Genomic DNA, 19,706 nt, shown 5'->3' with positions numbered 1-19,706 from the left:
AAAGGAGAATATGATCAGGAGCAGTCAACACTGATATACCAAAGATAAGTCTTACTTGGCCCAGAGTGCAATGATCAGCACAAAGTCTGATTGCAGGCCGCATAACCCAGCAGTTAATAACAGGTCCAGCTCTGTTCAACACCTTCATTAATGGTCTGGATGACAGAGTGAACCCTCAGAAAGTTTGCAGATGACACAAAACTGGGTGGACAGCGTCTGACTCACCAGAGGATTGTGCTGCCATCCAGAGGGACCTTGACAGGCTGGAGAAATGGGCGGACAAGAACTTGATGATGTTCAACAAGAAGTGCATAGTCGTGCACCTGCAAAGGATCAGCCCCTGACCTAAGTACATGCTGTGGCCACCCAACTGGAAAGCAGCTTGGTGCAAAATGTGCTGGTGGACCAATTTGAACATGAGCCAGCAGCATACCCTTGACAAAAAGAAAGCTAATGGTATCCTGTGTTGTGTTAAGCAAAGTCTTGTCAGGTCATGGGATGTAATTCTTCCCCTCTACTCAGCTCTGGTGAGGCCACACCTGGAGTGCTGTGTCCAAGTGGCTCAAAACTGGGACTGTTCAACCTGAAGAAGGAAAGGCTAGGGGTGATTTTATGCAATGAAGATGGAGCTTGGCTCTCTTTAGCAGTGCCCAGTGAAAGAACAAGAATCAATGGGCACAATCAGAAATACAGGAGTGTATGTTGGAACATCAGGAAATATTTTTTTTCTCTGCGATGGTGCCTGAGCACTGGCATAGGTTGCCTAGAGAGGATACAGAATCTCACCCTTCTCCAAAAGCTGCCTGGACATGAGCCTAGGCACCCTGCTCTGGGTGTCTCTGCTTAAGGAGGATTCATACCAGATGGACCTAAAGGTCTTGCCAGCTTCAGCTGTTCCAATGATTCTGTGAAAACCTTTAGAAAGTTCAACTGAATGCCATACTAAATTGCCTACTCATAGACATCTAACATGAACTGAAAGTGAACTGAAAGTGAAAACAACTCCAAGATTTTATTTCTATAATAAATATAATGTGGTATCCTATATGGAAAAAAAAAAAAAAAAGCACAAGACAAAACTTAATGGATTGACATGAATCCTTTCCAAATTTATTGGGCAAATGCAACTGTTTTATGTCCTTAAGGCCATTGATACATTTTATTTCCGGGTGACCAATTTCTTTCAGAGTTCATTCTCCCTATATTCAAAGATAGAAACTGCTGCTACCTAAAGGAGTAGTAAATTGCAAAGAATTGCTATATTCTGTGAGAGAGAAAAAAAAACACAACACTAATCCTTGATTCTAGAAGTGAAACACAGTGATTGACACGGTTTTGATGAAAACTTTGAGCATGAATGACAAGCCTAAAGAAAGAGCATGGTATTAGAGAAAAAGCAATCTGTTTCAAGACAGTTATCTGATCTGGCGGGTTTTATGGGCTGTTCTGCTCCAGTGCCAGGGCAAGATTTTTTCTTATCTCCAAGAATGTTGCTCTTTCTTGTGTGCTTTTTGTGTATCCCATGATACGCTGGTCTCACAAGCATATGGCTGCTCTCCTGACTCATTCCAGGCAACAGGGAAGGCATTTGAAAGCAACTCAAAAGGGAGTACTACTTCAGCGTACACTTTCACACAGTCCCAGGAAGGTGCTATCACCACGCTACCCATTCCAGTACACCACTTGTTCAGTTTCATTGAGCCCTAAAACAGATAGTAAAGGCCAGATAACATTGTAAAGCAGTTGTCGAGAAGGATTTACCATCCCTTTTCTTTAAAATAAGTCAGAATTCTCAAGTATGTAGAAAGCAGGATGCTTGCCTATCCAAAGGCATATCAGCATAGCAGTGGGTTAACAATCAGAAATCATTTCATAAGGAAAACAAAAGAGCCTATAGGAGTGGGAAGTCTGAAGTGACACTCAGAGCTGCAGCACCACAAGCCTCTAAATCCAGAAATCAAGCAGCTGGACTGCTCGATGTCTGAGTGCAGTTGTGCGTGTGACAGCACCCTAATGGTATCAGCCAAGTGCTAGCTATACGTCACCTTTATTTACTCCAAGGCTGGCACACAATGTAAACTAGGCAGGGACAGACAGACTTTCCTAGAGAGCTTTCCAGACCTGCAAGATGCTAGGCTTCCAGTCTCTACTTGCACTACTTGTGTACTTGACCACGAGATACTAAGCTGGGAAAAGATTGGAAAAGAAAAAGGAAACCAAATGTCCTTAGGTGGATTTTGTACTAAAAACAAGAAATACTTCACCAACATTAGGAATGAAGATCGCATTTCCTAGTGCCACTTCCAGCTCAACTTAAATCTGATCTCAGAAAATCAGAGAAATATCATGTAAATATTGTGATTGATGGTCTCAAGACTGTTTAAAAAAAATAAGTCAAAAATCAAACCTACACTGTATTATTAGCACAAGTTGCAAATCTGAGTAAAATCACAGTACAATTCATTAGCTACAGTGAAGTCAGCAACCACAATATAATCTTAAACATCTAGCAAACAGAATAATTACCTAATGCTTAGACTGTTCCCTTGACTTATTCTATTGTCCTCTGATCACAAGAAGAGAACAAACTTACAAGAATGGGATAACAGCATTGTACATATGCCATATGCTTAACCCATCTATTCATCCAATTTTGTTTAACTCTTGCTATTTATATGCTAAATGGAGATCAACTTTTGATCTTCCACAGCTTGTTTTCTACCATATGGACACGTTCTCCATCACAAAAAAAAAAAAAAAAAAAAAAAAAAAAGGGAAAAAAATCAAGGCCTGTTACTCAACTAAACTCAAAAGGCTTCAGAATAGCATTTGCTAGACAAGAGTGTGCATAACAAACACAAACTCCACTTCAAATTTCACAGTAGCTAGTTTTAACATCTTGCCTGCTAATGAACAGTAATTATTTAATGGCCTTATATGACAAATCATGTTCATTACATGGCTTCAGCAAATTGCATTGGCATTAAAATCTTAAGGGTAACACTGCTCTTCAGTCCTTTCCAGTGCAAGATATCAAATGCTGGAATTAGAAAGGTAATCCTTACCAATAACAATGCTGTAGCAATCAGGTAGGAATATTGGTAGTACTGAATTTAGGCTCTGTCCATAAGATTTTAGGAACGTGAAGGAAGCCAAATGCCACTTGCTGTGTTATCATCTATTCTAATGCCATTAAATTCGTCACATAATAATACACAATGATAGTACAGTGTACATACTGTGAGGTTATTGTTATGTTTGTTTTATGAAGCAAACCAGTATTACCAGGAGCTTCAATGCTATCCAAAAGGACAGCATGTTTCTGTTTTTTTGTTGTACAGACACTTTGCATGAAGGTCAAAAGCTAGGGACAAGCATCATCTGCATACTTTAATCCAAAAGCAGACATTTGATACTGGCAAGGAAAGATGAGAAACCTCACAGAGGTAAGTATCTACCTCTTCCCTTCTCACAGATAAATGGCTCTAGACTACAATACTGTCAACCCACACCTGCAGTATTAAATACTTGACAATAACATCTATTATTTTCATTTCAAAGCACCTTAAGCTTCCTTTGCTCTTTATTTTAGTGAGCTGTCAGGAAAAGTCAGCATATCATTGAAGAACCTACCTCAGCACTTTTTCTTGTAAACTCAATAGTAACCAGTGAAGGTCACTATTTCTAAAATACTTCGACATCAGCTGACTACAAGGTTTATTGAGTGTTAAAGGCACCCTGAGTTGCCACTATTCCTGTCTCTTCTGCCAATCCACATAAAATCTTTTCCCTCCCACCTCAGTACTGCATCCCACTACAAAAACATTTTCCTTATGGCATTGTAACATCAAACAAGTTTTGATGCACTTAATTCAGCACAATAGTAATTTTTTTTATTGCCATATAGTACATGATTTTGAAATATAAATTCAGATTATATTGTTTAGTACATCAGGACTCTTGCAGGACTGCAAATAACTTCATTTTTTAACATTCAAAACCACAGTGCTTCAAGAGACCATTATTCGTTTAAACAAAAGGTCTGCAGAAAAAAATAGGAATTAAAAAACACCTTAAGCTCACACTACTTTGTCAAACAGTTACCTTTATGCTCCGGAAAGTTTCTAAGTAAGGAAGAAATTGGCTGAGACATTGAACACAAATATATTTAAATCCTTATCAGTATTTTATACTTCAGATATTTTTTGCAGTTTCCAAGTTCTCCTCTTTATTCTGCAATATTCTTCACGATATTTCTTGCCTATAGTGAAAAACTACTAGATCATTTTCAAAATTCCCAACTCATTTCTTCACTTCTGAGTAAAAAGCACTGAAAGCAATTATGATTGTTGCCCACTCTTCACAAAAAATAAATACTGAACCATGGTTGCTGAGACAGAGACCAAACAATGAAAAGCCACACAACCAACAGCCACGACGCACATGGCAGACATCAAGTGGAAGGTCATATCGTAGAAGTAGCAGTTTGGACAGCAGGAAGTAAAAGCAAACTGAGAGAGGAATATCTAATAGAAATTACAGAAAAGTAATGCATGAATGAAAATACAAATGCACAAAAAGCCTAATTTCAGGGTTAACAACCACTTCAATGGCTAGAGAAGACACAGTACTGATTGTGAAGAGCACAGTAAGCAAACAGGTTGAGTAGAATAAATGATCACAGAATGGCCCAGGTTGGAAGGGACCTCAAGGATCACGAATCTCCAACCCCCTGCCACATGCAGGGCCACCAACCTCTCCATTTAATACCAGACCAGGCTGCCCAGGGCCCCATCCAACCTGGCCTTGAACACCTCCAGGGATGGAGCATCCACAACCTCTCTGGCAGCCTGTTCCAGCACCTCACCACTCTCTCTGTAAAGAATTTCCCCCTGACATCCAACCTAAATCTCCCCTCCCTCAACTTAAAACCATTTCCCCTTGTCCTGCAGTTATCAACCCTTTCAAAGAGTTGATTCCCCTTCTGTTCGTAGGCTCCCTTTAGGTACTGAAAGGCTGCCATTAGGTCACCCCACAGCCTTCTTTTCTCCAAGCTGAACAAGCCCAGCTCCCTCAGCCTGTCTTCATAGGGGAGGTGCTCCAGTCCCCTGATCATCTTCGTGGCTCTCCTCTGGACTCTCTCCAACAGCTCCCTGTCTTTCTTGTACCGGGGGCTCCAGACCTGGACACAGTACTCCAGATGGGACCTCACAAGAGTGGAGTAGAGGGGGACAATCACCTCCCTGTCCCTGCTGGCCACCCCTCTTCTGATGGAGCCCAGGATGATGACTTGACTAATACCACTTTGACTACAGAAAAGTCCCAAGATGAAAGGAATAATGTTGAAAGTAAACAAGTCCATTGCATGTTATAGTGCACAGAGTACAGATCCTTCCATTTGGTCACACATTCAGATTCTTCTGCAACCAACTCTGCACACACACCAAAAGAAAATATCAGTGTGACACACCGTCCCCCAAACTGCACCACTCAGAATAATGGTTGAGAACAGGTTTTTAACTGCCAACTTCCATTAAACCCTGAAAAATAAAAGTCCACAGTAATACTTCAATATTTAAATGACTATTTTTATCCAAACCATTGGCCATCAAGTCTTGGACTGTTCTTACAAATGACACTCATCTATTGAGCTTTTACACTGTATTTGGTTAATCCTACAAAAATAATTAACATTCTCCCAGAAAGTCCATTATTCCACAGCTGAAGTCCAATTTTTTGGATGCCACATCATTTTATTACCACCTAAAAACGCTTTTTGTGTTTTGTTATCATTTGCATCTGTGCCTGAATCTGTGTTGAGTTCATAGCTCCCTATGCTTTCGTAACACTAAGTCTATTACAAGAATACAAAAATATTTTAAACAACATTTTAAAAACAATTACTATATACACTATACTATTACTATATACAATTACAATAAATAATTACAATTATAGTTTGCCATGACTCTTATAAACTAAAAGAGCAAAAACCTTGACATACATATATATATACATATATGTGTATATATATATATATATATATATACACATGCCTTAGTGAGGTAGGCTGCCTGTGACATTGAACCCATCTGCTCCCTGATTCCTCCAATCCCTCCTATATATAATCTGCAAATACCAGGAAGTTGTTTAGCAGACAAAAGTAGTATTCAGCCACTTAGAACAAACACAATGTTATATTTAGAGAGGACATATTGATTTTGCTTGTAATTCCCAATACTGCACTGTTTGTGGGACTGAGGTTTTTTTTTGACACAAGATGCTTTTCCAAAAATAAAAAATAAACCACTTCTGAATTTAAGATTAACAAAATAGGTAAAAAGTCATTCCTTAAGGAAACTTAGACACAGAGGAGCGGGATATTTGACCACTTTGCTTCACAATCCTGAATGAAGCAGCCTGCAGGCATCCTCCTACTGTGACCATCTATTATTAACAAGCACGTTGTTGCAGCACTGAACAGACTGGAACCCCACAGCCCAAAGAGATGCACCAACAACCAAGGATGTAATTTTCTAGAAGCACTTAACTTCCAATAGGCAAAATAAAACAGAGCAGGTAAAGCAAGTATGCTTGGAAAGATAACAGGAAGGAAAGAACAGGAAAGAGAACAGGGAATAGAGCATCTTCCAGGCCAGGAATTGAAGTATGGAAAAGATGAACACATCTAAGTGATGCAATGTAAATTAAATTCTGGAAACAACATTTTTGTAACCTTCTGCTCAAGGAATATTTAAGACACGTGATAACAGTGATTTTCCAAGAGAAATCAATTTCTCAGAATCAGAAGTATGGTACAATTCAAAAACAATCATGCAACGGAACCAAGCTTCCCATTACCCATTGCCTCAGTCATCTCTCCATTTTGATGTTAAACAAACAAAAAAACCCACACAATAATGACCAAGAATGATAAAATTACCAATTAATGTACAGAAAATTAAAACCTCTATAAAGAGCTCTCTCTTTCTCTTTTTTACATTAGAATACTCCAATCAATAGCATACATTCTTAAATATAGTAAACATGGAAAGTTGTCAGAATTTTTTAGCTACATTTTCATCCCAAATATTATCCTGTGGCCAGTGATGATATGGTTAACATCTTTTCCACTACCCTATATGCCTTTAAAGATGCAATTTGCTTTCTTGTTAATTAATACATGGTTTTTGCCCATGCCATTCTTCCTTTCTCACAAAGGAGACAAAGAAGTATGTCATACAACTATGATGGTAAACCTGTTGTGATACTACATTCCTGCTGCTTTTATTTCAGCAAATACTACTCTGCTCTGCTGTGGTTGTGGTTTTTTTTATTATTTTGTCAGACATCATAAATTTAAACTTGGCTGGTTTCAACGAATAATTAAATTTTCAAAAAGTATAGGTAATTAAGACAACCAAAAATTAAAATTGAGTAAGAAGTCAGCAATTATAGACTGCATGTATTTTACCATATCTGCAAGGGACTCTAATTAAGCACATATTAATTGCCCTAATCTTCTTAGGCAAGTAATAAATTGAAAGAGCTGATTAATGCACTGGATTTAGTTCAGCTTGTTAAATCTGACACCCTGGCAAAGGAAGACTATCTTGAAAAGCTCTTTTAGCTAAGTAATTGGAATTTTACCCTCAATAATTTCCTATTCCATAATAAGAGCTATTCAGTATATTGACTCATTGTTTTTTGTGTTTTTTTTTTTTTTAAATACACGTTAGTTATATTTATGTTTCATTATGCTCCTCATAAAGATCAACAAAAATTATAAACTTTGACCTTTACTGTCCACGAAAAGTCATTTTCACTCCGAACACAAATTAGTATATTTCCTTGTAGGCTATAAATCCTAATTAATTTTAATTCTAGAAGCTGCTAATAACATTTTATAAAGTCCATACGGACACATTAAGTACTCCATACAATTCATAAAGCCAGCAACCAAACTAGTTTTCAATATTAAATAATTGCTATGACTACTAGAATGCAATGAAGTACAGCTCTTCAATGAACTTCCACCTCTTGTCTTTTTATTTATTTATACACGTGCTTGTACGCACACAAGTTCTCAAACAAATTCAACAGAAGCATTTTTTATAATAACAAAACAATTTAAAAAAGACATTTGGAATCCTCTGTGTAAGGATTTTAAAGGTCAGATTTCTCCCCACACAATTCTTATTCTAAACTGCAAAACTCAAAGGAAAGATGCATCAAACCTCACCTAAAACTAAGCAGATCTGGATGCACAAAAACAAAACCTTCCCTGATAAAAAAATACAGCAAGTATGGAAGGGATTTTTTAGTACTCAGAGTTTGTCCTGAAGCATTCTACGAAACTTGAACAGCTTCTCATATGTCCTAAATAACACAGAAGCTTATAAAACCTTTTATATGAAGTATCTCAGAGTCATACAAGTTGCACATCAGGTTTAGTTTGAAAAAGCATCCCAAATATATATCACTCCTTTCAAATTTTTATTCTGTAATCCTCAGAGCTGACATTTCATATTGCTGCTCTACAGCCTGTAAGCTTCAGTCTCTAAACCTAAAATCTGTTATTCTTCTGTTCACAAAAACTGGTATTCTTACATTTTGAAAAATCATTGTCATTGACTGTGAACCTAAAACTTATCCTTTATTCCTTATGTGAAATGGAATGAGCTGACTGATCGTTTTAAGAAACAGCAGCATGTTCACAGCTAACCTGTAACCTTGCTGTAAATGAGTATCACAAAGCTCATCTAAGAATACTAGGGGACTGCTAAGCCAGTGAAATGAGAACTGCTGGTACCTCAAAGAGTTACAGTTAAACCTGGATGTCTCTCATGTAACTACTTCCTGTCCATTTTCTGTGATGCACTACAGAGAGCACTTCTCAGACAAAAAGGTGGCAGACAGCTCCAATTTTCATCATAAACTGTCTTCTGAAGGAAACAGTACTTTACATACAGGATAAAGAGTTCAAATAAGCGCTACATTTTTCTTCCATTGGTTGTATCTCACTCTCAACAAAAGGTTTGTGGGCTGTTACTGAAGTTCTGCTGTACTGTTAGAACAAACTTAATTAGCAAGCCAGCTATTTTCTAGTTGATGGCATCAACCATTCAAAATTTTCAGATCTGTTAGATCAGTTTGGTGTAGGTGAGATACACACAGTTGTCAAGAAATTCCACTCCTAAACCTAAAATCTCACTAAAGAGTTTCAAGGCTTATCAAGAGTCACTTAAATGATGAAAGAAGCTCTCAAATTTCAAGATGAGCATAGTGGAAGAGAACTAGAATTCTAAAACTCTTGACATTCAAAGCGTAGTGTTTGTTAGTTCAGTGCTGAACTGCATGAAGTCTAAGGGATGCAAACTGCATAGTTGTCAACCTGACTCTTTGTGCACGTGGGCTACCCTTCACTGCTCAGGAAGCAGTAATACCATCAGTGATGGAATACAGTTCGTAACAGTTCAGCACTGAACACGGAAAGCCCATGAATATTGTTCACATAAGAGAGAAATCAATGAAAGTGAATGGTGACAGTTATAAAATCCTTGATAAAAAGGCACAATTCACATCACAGGATGCATTTCACCTGTCAAGATAAATGAGCTCTGGAAGACAACAGAAAAAATCCTCAAAAATCCCAATTAAGTTATGGATTAGAGTGATGAGTTAGATATTCAGATTCCAGAAAGCACAATGGAATGAATAGAATGAAGTCACTAAGACCAAAGCATTTATTACTGCATTTATTAATATTTAGTTTCAGTTCAAAGAACAACAACATTTTCTGAGAAATTCTCCATTTTGTACAGCAAAACTGAAGAAGACCTTGCTGTCTCCCCTACTGACTTTCTAACAGAGAAAAAAAAACAGACTTTTTTTTTTTTTTGTGTGACACAATTTTTCATCTAGCTTCTCAGCAGTTTTTACTATCTTTCTCCATATTTCTCCGGGCAAAACAAAACTTAGCTTCAGCATTTCTTGTCAGCATTACAACCTAAAATCCTGACAAGCACACGACAAAGTCTTGTGTCTGAAGATGCTACATATTTAAATTTTCATCATATCACACATTCCAAATGTTACAAGCACATAAATCAAATGTATGTTCTTACTCTTGCCAAAGAGCTTTCTAGAAAAAAATGAATCTACAAAATACCCAGTTTTTAACTGACTTTTCTCTCCTCTTCATGTTTCTGAACTTTATGCCCTTTTCATCGCTGAATCGTAGAACGGTTTGGATTGAAATGGATCTTACAGATCATCTAGCTCCAACTCTGTGGTTGGAAACTCTGCCATGAGCATGGGAACCTCCCACTAGATCAGGTTGCACAAAGTCCCATCCAACATGGCCCTGAACACAGCTTCTCTGGGCAGCCTGTTCCAGAGCCTCAACACATTCACAGTAAATTATTACTTCCTTATATTTAATCTGAATCTACCCTCACTCAGATTAAAGTCCCTACCCCATGTTCTGGGACCACACTCCCTGACAGTCTCTCCCCACCTTTCCTCTTTTTGGTACTGGAAGGCTGACACAAACTCTCCCCAGATACCTCATCTCCAGGTGGAAGAAGCCTGCCTCTCTTAGCCTGTCTTCGTAGGAGAGGTGTTTCAGCAATCTGGTCGCCCTCATGATCTCCTCTGGACTCATTCCAACAGGTTCATGTCCCTCTTCTGCTTGGGGTCCCAGAGCCGAATGCAGTACTGCTAGCGGGGTCTCACAACTGTGAAGCAAAGAGGGAGAATCACCTCCCCTGCCCTGCTAGTCACGTTTCTTTTGATGTGGCTCAGGACATGGTTTACTTTTGGGGCTGCAGGCACAAACTGCTTCTTCAAGTTGAGCTTCTCATCCACCAACAATCCCAAATCCTTGTCTGCAGGGCTCAATACTTTCTCCACCCATCCTATGTCTGTGCTTGGGGTTGTAGCACCTTGTTCCTGGCCCTCTTGAACCCCACGTTGCTCACACAGGCCCACTTCTTGAGCCTGTCCAGCTCCCTCTGGACAGCACCCCTTCCCTCCAGCACGTCGACCATACCACACACCGTGGCATTGTTGGTAAATTTGCTGAGTGTGCACTCAATCCCACTGTCCATGTCACCGACAAAGGTGTTAAATAATACAGGTCCTGGATCCAACCCCTGAGGAATGCCACTGGTTTCCACCTGGACACTGAGCCACTGACTGGAACTCTCTGAGTGTGACTAACCAGCCAATTCCTTATCCACCAAGTGGTCAATTCATCAAATCCATGTCTCCCTAATTTGGAAACAAGGATTCCATGTGAGACAGTGTCAGAATACTTTGCACTAGTCTGGGTAAAAGATACTAGTTGCTTTACCCTTATCACCCAATGCTGTACCACCATTGTAAAAGTATACCAGATTTGTCAGTCTCCATTTATCATTTGTGAAGCCATGTCGGCTGTCATTAATTACCCCTTTGTTTTCCATGTACCACAGTTACACAGTTCACTGCTCCATCATCTTGAGTAGTCTATGGTTCCCCAAATCTTCCTTTTCTCCTTTTACAAAAACAAGTTATTTTTCCCCTTTTCAGTCAGTAGGAACTTCAACAGTCTGTTACTACTTCTCAAATACGATGGATAGTAGGGTAAGCAGCTTCACTCAGGACCTGCAGATGCATCCCACCAGGTTCTGGGGGATTTGTGCACCTCACATCACCACAGAACCTTCTACAGTGGGTAGCTCTTAATTCTCCCACACCCTGCCTTTGCATTCTGCAGCTTGTGCAGCATGGCTAGAGAGCACTTCCTGGTTAAGAATGAGGCAAAAAAGCCATTGAGAATCTCAGTCTTTTCCATATCCCAGATAATTAACTCTCCCGTTTCTGATCAGAGAAACCATATTATTCCTAGTTTTTCTTTTATCACTAGCATACGTACAGAAGCCCTGTACTTACAGTTGGCCCTGATGTCCTGGCCAGATTTAACTCTATCAGGACCTTAGCTTTCCTAGTCCAGTCCCTGGTTGCTCAGATAATTCTTCGGTATTGCTCCTGAGCTACCTGTCTTTGCTTCCAACCTCTGTAGGCTTCAAGTTGAAACACAGAAAAAATGATGCCTAAGAAATTTCCATAACATTATTTAAACAAAATTTTTAATTAAGACTGTTTCCTCAGTACTATTATGTAAGCTACAGAAGCTGATAACAAATACTATTCCCCTTTCACCATCTTCTTGTGGATTACATAAGATGCTAAGAAACTTCTTTAAATAGACAACTAATCTACACTAAAGGCTAACTGGTCTGCAAAAAATGCTTCTAATACTACCTACACATTCCAATTTTACTGTTACTATAAAGTAGCAAGTAGAGACTTCTGTATATTTTAACTTAATTAATCTTGTCCTTTAAAAATGCCAATACTGTAAGACTTAATTTGATTATTTTTATACACCCATACAAAAACCTGTCATTTAAACCTCATTAACTTCTTCTCCATCAGCAAGACATTTCCTGAACACAAATATGTAGATACAAGCTTTCTAAAACATATCAAGACAAACGCACTACATATACCCTTTCCTCTCCTAAAAGTACGAATAAAAGAAAAACATGACAGATAGCAGTAATTTCCATTAAATGCACTAGAGCAAGAAACCTTTATAAAACAATGAGAAGAGTTACAAAACAACCTAAAAGGATGAGACAAAATTACTGATTTTAATAAGGGCCAGAAATCCATTGTTTGGCAAATGACTTCCAAAGTATTATTTATTCTGTTCTATGTTCCAATTGCTTTGTGGGACTACAAAACAAAGAGCATTCATTGCTTGCAACCTCAACTTCGACAAGGAAGAATGCAATAATAAAAATTCCCTACACAAAATGATAGTTGAAATTTTACTTTGCAACAGCATGTTATGTTTTTGCTGTCTTTGGATACAACAACTCAACATAAACTTACTTTTGTATCACATTCTGTAAGCTGAGCATCATACCCAATTCACCTTTCATCTTTTCTCTGTTGGCACGGCACTCTGCCAAATAACGGAGAGCCTAAAATAGAAAGGACAAATCAGCAACATTTCCAGTACATAATCATTTATTTTTATCACTGTAAATCTGCAGAAGATTCACAATACCACTTCTAGTAGAAGTATTATCACGTGCTGTAAATATTAAATAAATTGTTTTGTTCTCAAGCACACAGAAAGCAAGACTACCCAATCTATGAGAAGGCTGAGAGACTAGATTTGCTTATACTAAGAGAGTGTCTACAACTAACCCACAGAGCCTTTACAAAGATGACCTTCCTCTAAAGCAGTAGACAACATAACAAGGAGAAGGAAAACTGTCATTAGAGAAGTTCAGGTTAGACATTATGAAAACTCTTTTTCCCACTACAAAAGCAGTTCAGGAAGTTGAAGTAAATGTCATCCAGAAGTTCCTTCCAGCCAACACTACTATGTTCCAAGATCTAATGTAATTCTTTATATGCTGTGTTTCTAGTAGTTCTATGGATTCACCACCACCAAGTTTCTACCGCCCACAGAAATAGAGGTCTGCTACATTTCTAAGCTTCTAAAGATTAATTGCAATACTGGAAACAGTAAGAGCAAAAAGGGTTTATAAAGTTTAAAATACCTATAACATTGGAGTAATTAATCACTCCACGTAAGTACAAGAATAAGGATATAGCAGCAGCCATCAGCTGCTTAGGTTGCCTTTACCTCAGCTGGGAACTATCAGCTGCATGTTGCCCAAGGCTTTTTGCCCTTCAAGGTAAACTCTCTGCAAAACTTCACATTGCTGACTCCAGCCAACAAGGGCAACTATGTGGTTACCCTTAACACAGTACCCTTGCAGTTGAAATTTCAAGTCCTTTTCCTAACTCATCTCTCAATTCTCAGTGCTGTCAAACTCTTCTTAGGAGGAACCTCTAAAAGTGTATTTTGCATTTGCTTTAATCTGTTTTAGTCATGGAAGTACAAGAACCACACACAGAAAATCTTGCCATTCACAAATGCAATGGGCTATAAAATTAGTTGCGATAACAAGATTTAGAAGTGCACTAACTCTTTAAATAAAGTCATATAATAACTACGCTGCTCACTAGCTGATTTAAAAATAACATGTTCCTTACTCCCTTCAGAGACAGATAATTAGTCCCTTCTCTTTCTTTCTAAATTGTCTTCAGCATATAATAGGTAGAACTACCTTTTGGGGAAGTCTGACTATTGTCTGACATGTTACAAACTTCAAATGAGATATCTGTTGTTTCCTGATGTGGTTCAACATCATGATTCTAGCCTGTAAATGCTGTATATTCATCCTTAGTTGGAAGTATTTAAGAAAACACCTGTATGATAGTTCTAAACTACTAACGAGCACATTAAAAGAATCCTTAACTGCAGAAAATGTTTCCTGTATTTGTAGTCTGTTTAGGCAAGTCAGCAAGGATGTAATGCTTTTGGACAATGATACCCTCCTTCTCTAAGCAGATAATTAAGGGCCAAAACGTAGGCAGCTTCTTTTCCCTTTATGTACATATTCTTTACACAAAAATATAGCTTACACTAAAACAGAGCAAGGGATAAGGTTGTCAGAGTGACTGTAATGACCTGGCTGTTCAGCATAAGAAATTTTTACTTGCTTTCCAACTCCATTGGAGATGCAAAGATCTGCACCTTCAAAGAAGTCAGATCATTTATATTTACAAACTGCAATCTACTGAAGTGTAATATTATTCTCATGGACTTTGGTTGGAGCCTCTGTTCAGTAAAATACTCATATGTTAGCTTAAAGCTCACAAGTGATTCCATCATATTAATTAGTAAGTCCATACTTGCTTTTCATCATTACAATTGAAATATTAAGGCAGTTCCTTAACTTCAGAGTCCAATTTCTGAAAATTTTAGTCCAAATTTAAGAAAAAAAAATGGTTTTACCTTCTTTGCTTCAATTTTTTTTATTACTGAAAACATTCAAAATCATATATCATTACAAATGTACCATACAAAGAAAACCCTGGATTTAAACTGGAGAAAAAAAAATTTCCACTTCTTGATCAGATAGAAGAAAGCACTGAGCTGAAACTGGATATGGGGAGAAAAACATTTCTCCTTGATGGATCCTATAACATATCAAAATGTTAGATAGGAAATTATTATAAACAATCTGTTGGAGTCATAATTTCAGCTATGGGAATCAATATGAAACAATAAATATGAATATATTATAAATATATTTCTATATATATATGTGTGTATATATATAAATATGAAACAATACGTTTCATTAAAGTCAGTGCCATACTTTTTTTTACTGGGCATAAACTTAATGGAAAATTATTACACTTAATGATTTTGGCTTGAATAGAAGAACTTTTTTAGAACGGATGGCTGGAAAAACAAAAACAAAATGAGCAAACATTTCAGAATGGTAAAACATCAAAAAGGATGACTAAAAATCTGTCAGCAAAGATATTAAAAGCTACAGTACCTATGAGATTCAGGAAGTCACAAACACAAACAGTTTGGGTAGCAGACAAAAATTTGGCTTCGTAGCAAAGTGCTGCATTTCTGACTACAGTCGGGGTCTCCTCTTAATCCTGCCCCTTAATTCACTCTACCTGTAGGCTGCCACTAAATAAAACAACATAGCTGTCTCTCACCCAACAAGATGCCTTTACCACAAAACTGCAGTAATATCTGGGTTTGTGGAATCATACAGCATACTGGATTACCCTTCATTGATCTGGTAAATTCAGTTCTTTTAATGTAGGGTTAATTTTTGCAATGTGATCACAGAATGATTACTAAGTTTCATGCAGGCTTTGAGAATACGCAGCCCAAAAATGCAAAGGAAGGAACAGGGAGAGAGATATCCAAACAAAACCCTCTGTGACCTAAGGAACCTATACTAGAATGAAAAACAGTGCAACATATTCCCAAGAATGGTAATCTCAACTCAAAAGTCATCCAGCGAAGAACATTTTGTCTGGCAAATGCTGTGGCAAAGCTATTCTGAAAGCCAATTAGCAGGATACACATCTCCTGGCTTATGGGACGCTGCTCCTTGTGCCCCAAAGAATACTGGAATCATTCCAAGAAATTCACAAATATTCCTTGTGGAAGTAAAACAAATGAAAAAAATATATAGAACTGTGGTGCAGACTAAATATTAATGGTACAGAAAATCATGTAAAATTTAATGTAAAAGTCAGAGCTCTGTTTATAATTCAATGACATTAAAAAAAAAAAAAAGAAACAATATGAAACGAGTGTATGACAGTTTTTAATAACTTAAAAATCTTATTAGGAGAATTGAATTAGGGTTCTAAGGAAATCTTGATTTTAGTTTGTCCTGTTTTTGTGAAAGAGATGCACTTCTTAAAAATTGGATTTAGGATGAGAAATCGGGACTTTGGTTTTTATGGCTTCGACAAGAAGAAATGAAGAGAAAATGGAAAAAGTTGGATTAGACATCAACAGATTTTGATTTTTTTTTTGCTTTAAAAATCACACGAGGGTGGGCAAATGCTGGAACAGGGTGCCTGAGATGCTGCGGGGCATCTAAACAAATACAATCCTGCACTGTGTTCTAATTTGTCTCAGTTTGACCATGGGTTTAGACTACATGGCCTTGGGAAATCATCTCTAACCAAAACTGCCCTATGATATATGATCCTTTTCTTACGTGAATTTCAAATCATTGTGTATATTTACCAAGCTCCAGGGCTTCATAAAAAAAAAAAAAGATCTAAGCATGCTTACCTCCTTCCACAATGAAAGTGAAATGGCTGTATTAGGGAAAAAACGCAAAGCAAATTAATCTCTTCCAATAACTGTGAATTCCCCTGGAATAATGCTACAATGCTAAACAATTTTTGAATTGCGTGCTTCTTTTAAAAGAGTGAAAATGAATTGTGATTTAACATAAAAACAGGCTTTATCTTTTACATTACTTGTTTAAAGACACAGAAACAAAGGAACAAAGAGTCCCAGTGACATACAAACTTATCTCTGGAATACTTACTAATAAAGCTGAATGAACAACTGGAGGGCTGGGATGGTCCAAAAACAGAATCAGACCTGGCAGACATCCTTGATCCTGAACAATGGCTCTCCTATTCAAAGGATCAGCTGCTAGATCTCGGAGTTGATTAACTACAGATAGTGCATCAGGCTCCTCACTCATAGTGGAATTCATTTTTTCCTACACCACACATAGAAAATACCTGTTGGAAAAAAAAAAAGCGGTATTAATGTTTGCTGTCAATTAAAGCAGAGAGAAGGCAAGAACACAAATGCACTGATTTGTTACAGGCATAAGAGTACAAAAAAAAAACCTCAAGAAACAAAATTCGTAAGGATATGGATCTCAGAACTATTGAGCTGGAAACTTAAATTTCCTCCGTGGAAAGCAGATAGGGTTTGGTTAATAACATTTTCTCATTTCCTTCAAATAATTTTACAGTAGTCAGCCTTTACAGCAGTATATGTATGGACATGTACAACTGTACCTAAGTATCTTTACAGCACTGATAAAGATGATCAGAAACTCCAGTTTTCTCATACCCAGTTTGCAGACTGCAAGTCTAAAAACATCCTTTTGTATAAACATGTAAAATCAAAACCTGAATTTTCAGTGCCTTTAGCAATAATCAAATTTTTTATTTTTGAAAAAATGAAAAAAATGAACCAAATAAACCAGCAAAGGATTAACTCAGCATCAAGCACAATGAATAACATGTTTTGATTTTATCTATTCCCCAAACAAGTAGTGTAACGCCATATCCATTCAAAGCTAAAAAATGTTTAGAGGTGTTGTGATTTTTTTGTAACTTCTGACTAGTTTGCTTTCAATAAAGAAAACAAAACAGATCACACCTTGCTTCAACATATCTATTTCAGATGAGATGTGTTTCAGTTTTAGTATCTGATTCCAGAGTTGTTTCAATGAGGAGTAACTACTTAACAGGCCACAGAGGCAAAAGCTTAGTTAAAGCTTAGTTAAAAGTCTGCATCATGATAGTGACAGAATGAGGGGGAATGGCTTTAAACTAAAAGAGCAGAGATTCAGGTTAAATGTCAGAAAGAAATTCTTCCCTCAGAGGGCAGTGAGACACTGGTACAGGCTGCCCAGAGTGGTTGTGGATGCCTCATCCCTGGAAGTGTTCAAGGCCAGGTTGGATGGGGCCCTGGCCAGCCTCAGCTGCTGGGTGGCAGCCTTGCTGGGGGCAAAGGGGTTGCAACTGGGTGATCTGTAATATCCCTTCCAATCCAAACCATTCTATGATCGCTCCAGAAGCTGACTGTATGCTTCCAAAACTACTGAATGCTGTGGTCCTGGTGCTGCCAATAGAAACTCATGTAAGTAACTTTTTTTTAAGGCACAAAAGCATGAATAGTGACACATTGTTATTTTGTGTTCTTTTTCCCCCTGCATAATAAATTTAAACATGTAACTTGTAACATTCTTTTACCATTATTTTCCAAACAAATAATATCATCCAAACATTATATTGTTCTCTTACTGATGGTGGATGCACGTGCAGAAACATCCAATAGTTTCTGACATTTTCACATTTAAAATAAACTAAACTGCTAATTTCTCTGTCACTGGTTCTTCACACAGAATCACAGAATGGTCCGGGTTGGAAGGGACCTCAAGGCTCATGAATCTTCAACCCCCAGAGGCAGGGCCACCAACCTCCACATCCTTCAGGAAAGGAAATGCTAATGTGAGAAATCAATGATTACCCTCCATATTCTTTCCTTTGACTGTCTTAAGTCCTAAAGAGATCCATAGGAGATCCATAATTAATACTTCATATTCTCAAAATAGATTGCTCTAAATTGGTAAAAAGTCTCTGTGAAGTTCAGTATTATTCAGTCCATTCCTTAGTTCATCAACAAAGCTTACTCAAAGCCTAGAAATGAAATTAATTGTGGAGTTAACGTTAACAAAAGACTCTGACTTCCAGTCGTGTCCTGAGCACCAGACCCCTTCTACACCTCTCTTCATCCCTATCAGCCCTTATCGCTTTTTCTTCTGATCTCCTGAATACACACGAAGCTACGTTTTACCCTACCCCATCAGGTCACACTCTTTTCTTCCCACACCTTTCTGTCTCCTCGGTCGCAACCGAGGACAAAAACCGAAGCTCCCAGATTCTCCACCACCTACAACAACATAATGACACCAGGGAGCCCTGGCTGACTCACGCCCCGTGGCCGCTGACAAAAGACAGGGGCTCCTTGACCGCACCTCCTTCCCGACCAGCCCGCCTCTCCCTCCCCAGCTTCTCCCGCTCTCACTCCCACACCCCAGAGCGGCCTGCACTCTTCCCGGCCTCGTACCGCTGAACAAGACGTCTCCAGACCGACACGACCCAGCCTCAGGCCCCCATCGCCCGCGGAGGGCACAGGACGGAACGGGGACACAACCCGCAACTCTCCCGCTCCGCCACCGGGCCCGCTCCGGCCGCACACATCCCTCCGCGCCGCAACGCGATTGGTGCGGCGCCGCCCGCGCCTCTCCGCCAATCACAGCGCGTCTTGTTGTCGGTGAGGCGGGATTGGCCGGTGGCTGCGCCGCAAGGCATGCCGGGGACTGCAGTCCGGCAGGCTTTCGGAGCGTGGGCAAGATGCCTTCAACACCTTGCTAAGCCCAAAGCAGTCAATCCCTCCTCCAAAAGAATTAGACAGGTAAATTTGTAGT

The 19,706-nt window shown here is 38.5% G+C and overlaps 1 protein-coding gene across 1 annotated transcript in view; it reads right to left on the bottom strand.

The window, feature by feature from the left end:
- The window catches only part of ARMC1 (armadillo repeat containing 1), a 31,634-nt gene extending 12,131 nt beyond the window's left edge, over nt 1-19,503 (bottom strand). Inside the window, exons 1-3 of the mRNA XM_048938776.1 lie at nt 19,346-19,503; nt 17,019-17,220; nt 12,946-13,037 (exon numbers count right to left, since the gene is read on the bottom strand). Of these exons, the coding sequence (XP_048794733.1) occupies nt 12,946-13,037; nt 17,019-17,192 (266 nt within the window). The 5' untranslated portion in view covers nt 17,193-17,220; nt 19,346-19,503. The remainder of the gene's footprint in view (nt 1-12,945; nt 13,038-17,018; nt 17,221-19,345) is intronic.
- Between the last annotated feature and the right edge of the window lie 203 nt (nt 19,504-19,706).

The sequence above is a fragment of the Lagopus muta genome, chromosome 3, assembly GCF_023343835.1.
Source record: "Lagopus muta isolate bLagMut1 chromosome 3, bLagMut1 primary, whole genome shotgun sequence".
In the NCBI taxonomy this organism is placed as follows: Eukaryota; Metazoa; Chordata; class Aves; order Galliformes; family Phasianidae; genus Lagopus; species Lagopus muta.
Note: the sequence above shows the minus strand (reverse complement) of the source record. Positions and strands in the feature narration are given on the sequence as shown.